The sequence below is a fragment of the Impatiens glandulifera genome, chromosome 4, assembly GCF_907164915.1.
Source record: "Impatiens glandulifera chromosome 4, dImpGla2.1, whole genome shotgun sequence".
NCBI classification, from domain to species: domain Eukaryota; kingdom Viridiplantae; phylum Streptophyta; class Magnoliopsida; order Ericales; family Balsaminaceae; genus Impatiens; species Impatiens glandulifera.
This window is the reverse complement of record NC_061865.1, coordinates 55917776-55923017: the sequence shown is the minus strand read 5'-3', so window position 1 is coordinate 55923017 and position 5242 is coordinate 55917776. Positions and strand designations below refer to the sequence as shown.

The 5242-nt window shown below is 32.1% G+C and overlaps 1 protein-coding gene across 1 annotated transcript; it reads right to left on the bottom strand.

Annotated features, from left to right (window-relative positions):
• Window positions 1-968: 968 nt before the first annotated feature.
• Window positions 969-2582, bottom strand: LOC124935467 (EIN3-binding F-box protein 2-like). Its single transcript, XM_047475899.1, has one exon. It carries the CDS (start codon window positions 2580-2582, stop codon window positions 969-971), a length of 1614 nt encoding a protein of 537 aa, XP_047331855.1.
• Window positions 2583-5242: the final 2660 nt, after the last annotated feature.

Sequence of the window (5242 nt, the reverse complement as noted above, 5' to 3'; positions counted from 1 at the left end):
AAAAGATTTCCATAAAGCCACTATTCGGGATGTTAAAGACGGGGAATGGGATAGTCTTCTAAGGCGAATTCCGAAAGGTATAAGAGTTTTTAACTTCATTCACACTTTACATCTTAATGATACGATTGATGCCCGTGTTTTGGGAAATCTAATACAAAGCTAGTTTGGGAGTCGATTCGTGGTAGGGGAGACAATGTGGACTGGTTTTATGTTATTTGGTCTTCTAAGATTATCCTGAGAAACCAATTCATCACGTGGTTATTGTTTAGAAAAAGACTCAACTAGGAATCGCATCAAAATGTTTATGGACATATCAGATTCTAATTGCCTACTTTGTGAAGGAAATGTCAAAATGTTTATGGACATACCAGATTCTAATTTCCAACTTTGTGAAGGAAATGAGGAGACGATGAATCACTTATTCGGCTCGGCTGTTGGTTTACTCTTGAGTTATGAAAAAGGTTTTCGAAAGCAATGGAGGTTGCTATTATTAAAGCAAGAGGTAATAAATTTTTGTGATGTTGAGGATGTATTTACGGATTAAAAGTCACTCAGTATTTACGTTTGATTACAACTCACTCAAGTAAGTCACTCGTACTTGGAGGCGAATCCCCAAGAATGAGCAAAATTGGTCTTTATGTTGAAATTGCTCGTACTTGGAGGCGAATCCCCAAGAATGAGCAAAATTGGTCTTTATGTCGAAATTGGAGCATGAATTACGATGAAGTCATACTAGTGTTGTTGTTTGTATGTCTTGTTTGTGATGTTCATTATAATGAATTGAAGCCAAGTCGTTTAAAAAACATACACGAAAATAATACAGAACTTGTTTTATTTAAGAGAGCACTTGAGACTAAAACTCTGGAAAAGACAAATGACTTAGTAAGTGTTTGGAACATACATAAACATATGATTTTTCATTGTAAATCCCGGTCTATTCTTACCTCGGATGGCTGCTGTCGTGTTTTTCATGAAAGAACATCACAACTCCCCAAGATGTCAACTAGTTGGTCTATAAACCCACTAGTAATTGAACAACAGTTCTTGAGATTCAATCCCACCAGATTCTTCCCCAACATCGCCAAAAAAGGCATACATTCATCAGAAATATCGCAACATCCAGCCAACGAAAGGATCTGCAAATCAAACTCCCCTCTGCATGCCAAAACAGCAATACCAAAATCAGAAATCTTACACCCAGATAAATCCAGCTCATTCAGCGTCTTACACATGTCAGCAATCGCCATCGCGCTTAAATCACTAACACCGTGACAATCTTCCAAACACAATTGTTCGAGAGTGCCACCATGGTGATAAGCCATAGCTGAAACCACTGCATCCGTCAAGTTCAAACAACCGCTTAGATTCACATTGACTAGTCCAGATGTACATCGTTTTATAATAGCCATAAGATCAGAGTTGGTTATTCCAATCGAGCCACTGAAATCAATGTTCTTTAACCGATGACATGTCAACCCGACGTTACCAAAACCGGGACAGTTTATGATAGACAACGATCGAATCTTCGAAGAGAAAATGTTCATGTGAAGAGGTAGTACTTTGATTCCCATACACTTGTCGATCACCAGAGATTTCAATTTCATTATAACACAAAGTATCCCATATTGGGTAACTCCGTGACATTCTTCTAATAACACACTTTTGAGAGATCCAGATGTGAACACGACAGTCACCAGACCATGATCCGAGACAAACCAACACTTCTTAAGACTTATTTGCTTCAAACTAGAACAACCTTCCACTATAGTTTCTAGACAGATATTGGTTAACCCACTACAAGAACTGACCGTTAAAGATTCCAGTTTCTTTAAGCCTGGTGCCTTCCCCATCAACCAAAACCCTTTCGGGCTCACGTAAGGAAGCCTGCCGAGGATTAATGTGTCTAACGACTTCCCATAGAAGCCAATAGCAGCAAGGGATATGCCTGATATTCTTAACGAATGAATCTTCAACTTCCTTAGCCTTGAAGCCGACTGAACCAGACTGATGATTCCTAGATCGTTTATCCTAGGACATGACTCGATCGTAAGATAGATCAAGTTAGGGCAATACTCTGCAATTGAAGCCAAGCCATAATTGGAAATCCTTGTGCAGTGAGAAAGGTCAATATTCTCTAGTAGTGGACATTCATTTGCAATCGCCAACAACCCTTGATCACCCACCAGAGGGGTGTTCCATAAAGAAAGAACTCTCAGAGAATGACAATAGTGAGATATTGCAGAAAGACCCGCATCTGAAACTCCATTAACCAAATCGGGAGTTCCTCTTATCATTAGCTTGCCAAGCCCTCCTAGACTCGCGACTCCTATTGCAATAGCGAAAAGTCTAATGTCTGTCGCATTCTTCCCCTCTAAAGATCTGCTGAGATGTTCATCATCTCCGAATTCAACATTCTCATCTTCTTGTATGTGATATTCAGCACTTCGGATGGTGATTAAGAGCTTAAGCCAACGCTTGGAAACACATGCAGATGCACTAGTTGATTGTCCAATCGAAAGGCGAGTGAAGATCTCGATTAGACACTCATCCGGAAGGATTTCAATGGATGGAACCGAACCCATCCCTTCATTTTGTGGTTTCTTTGAAGAATTGGAAAAAAAGTAGCTAGAATCGTATTTTTCCAGTCTAGATTCGTCATGCACTGGAAAATCAAATCGAAAGGCTTATCAGTAATCAATATGTTTGTAAGATCTATACATCAGTATATGAACAGGGACAATCTATTAAATTAAACCCCACAAATATTTATGTATTCCATGGTTCGATTCTTCAAAAGTACATTTTTTTCTTTCAAAACTGGATATGAGCTATCAAATGAATTGTGACACTGACTTTGCATGCATCAATTAAAAACATATATAATGAAAACAAAACAAGACAGGTTGAAAAATACCCAGATCTATTAAAAACCCTATACCCTGGTTCGATCCATCAAAAGTAGATGTTTTTTGGGGAAAAAAAAAATCATACTTAAACCTCTGTCTCTAGATATGAACTATCAAATGAATTAATTATGACACTGTCTTTGCATGCATCAATAAAAAACATAAGAAATGAAAACAAAACAAAACAAAACAAGAAATGTTGAAAAATACTCAAATCATAATCACCCACAATTGGCTTTGCATGGATCAATTAAAATCATAAACAATGAAAATATAACAAGAAATGTTGAAAAACACCCTGATCAGAATCACCGAACAGGGCCGATCTATTAAAAACCCTATACCCTGGTTTCGATCCATCAAAGGCAGATGATTTTTTGAAAAAAAATTATACTTAAACCTCTGTCTCTGGATATGAACTATCAAATGATTTGCATGCATCAATTAAAAACATAACAATGAAAGTTGAAAAATACCCGGATCAGAATCGCCGACGTCTGCAGACATGGTTTGTTGCTTCTGAGAAAACAAGAAAGGAGAAGAGAGATAGATGAGTATTGATTTTCAAATAAAATATAAAAAATAGAAGGTTAAAGATTATTGCTCACCAGTTTACAGAGAAGTATGAATGTAAAAGATGAGGAAGATAGCTGTTTCTGAGAGAGATAAATAGTACTTTACAGAGCTATTTATTCGATTTTATGGAAGACGTGTTGTTTTTATTCGTACTCAATTCAATGAACGTGTCCAGGGAAAGACTACACGAGTCATCATAGAGATGACACATGCCGCAACCATCTGACCGGTGTTACTCCGGTTTATCGGTCCTTATCTTAACAACTCATATCTATGTGTTTTACAATCACTCTGACGGGTTTAGCTCAAATTTTACATTTAAATCAACTTTGACTGTGGTGAAATTTTTAAATAATATGTTATTATTTAGATATGATTTGGAGGGAACAGAGTTATTTATTTATAAATTGGGATTTGGGTATTTTTAATTATTTAAATTATTTAAGAAATAATAATCGACTATAATTTTGTATATATATGAGAACTATTATTTTTTTTATAAAAAAATTAAATAATATTAATAAAGAATAATAAAATAAAAAATAAAATTTAGTAATGTTATAAATAAGAGAATAAATTAATTAGTGTTTAATTATATTTAGTTATTTAAATAATCTCGCTAGACTAGTCCTTAAAAAGTATTAATATATATATAAAATAATAATTTTCTTAAATGAATGTTGAGAAAATGATTATTTTTAAATAAAAAAAATTTAGAAGATATTTTAATATTTTGGTTAATAAAAGTGATATAATTGAATGTGATGAATGAATTAATGTTTGATTATTTAAAATAAAATAAAATAAAATTGAAGAATATCCCTAATATTTTTTAAATAAAGTAATATATATATATATTAATAATTAATTATTTAAAAATAAATAAATATGATATATAATGTCTTGGTGAATATAAAAATCAAAACAATAAATGTAATAATTAATACATACAATTATAAATGTAAAATAATAATTTTAAATAATTTTTTTATTATTCACTAGAAAAATGTATAATAAAAAAAAAGTTTTTACAAAATTTTCAAATTTAAGAATAGAAATAGTAATAATAATAATGAAGGTGTTAATTTAGAGATATTATGAAAGTTTAAATGTGAGAGTAATAAAATTATATATTTGAAAGGTAAATGTTTTAAAAAATAATATATAATTTTAAAATAAGTCCTTAAAGTAATAACTATTTTGAAATCAATCCTTTTTAAATGTTAAATATGAACTCAGTTTAATTTTTTTTTTTTTTTAGTAATATGTAGGGCTGGTCAACCGGTCGATTTACCGGTTAACTTGCTAATCGGTTCCGGTTAAGTTTGGGATTGTCTTTTATTTTACAAACCGGTTAACCGACCATTATTAATATTAATTTTACCGAATTTAGTTATATTCGTTCTTGTGAGTTAACTCACGGATATTTTATTCTTTAAACATTCTTGTCTCTATTCTAATATATTATAGATAGAATAAGTTATATATTATATTTTTAATAGTATTTCTTTCTATACCAGTTATTTTGTTAACTTTTGTAAGAATATTAAAAAAATTTCTATCTATTAGTATTTATAGATTTGACCAACAAAATATAAACGAATATGGTTGACTCTTCTTCTGAATTGATAGAACGGGGGAGTATGGTTGAATCTTCTTCTGAATTAATAGGAAGGGGAGTGAATTGACAAATTGTAATAAAATAATAGTTATATTAACAGGTGTATTCAGTAAAATAATATATAAATTATAATTTTAAA

Excerpts from the sequence above, each read along its gene's own strand:
- LOC124935467 (XM_047475899.1), bottom strand. The coding sequence starts at position 2,582 with ATGGGTTCGGTTCCATCCATTGAAATCCTTCCGGATGAGTGTCTAATC.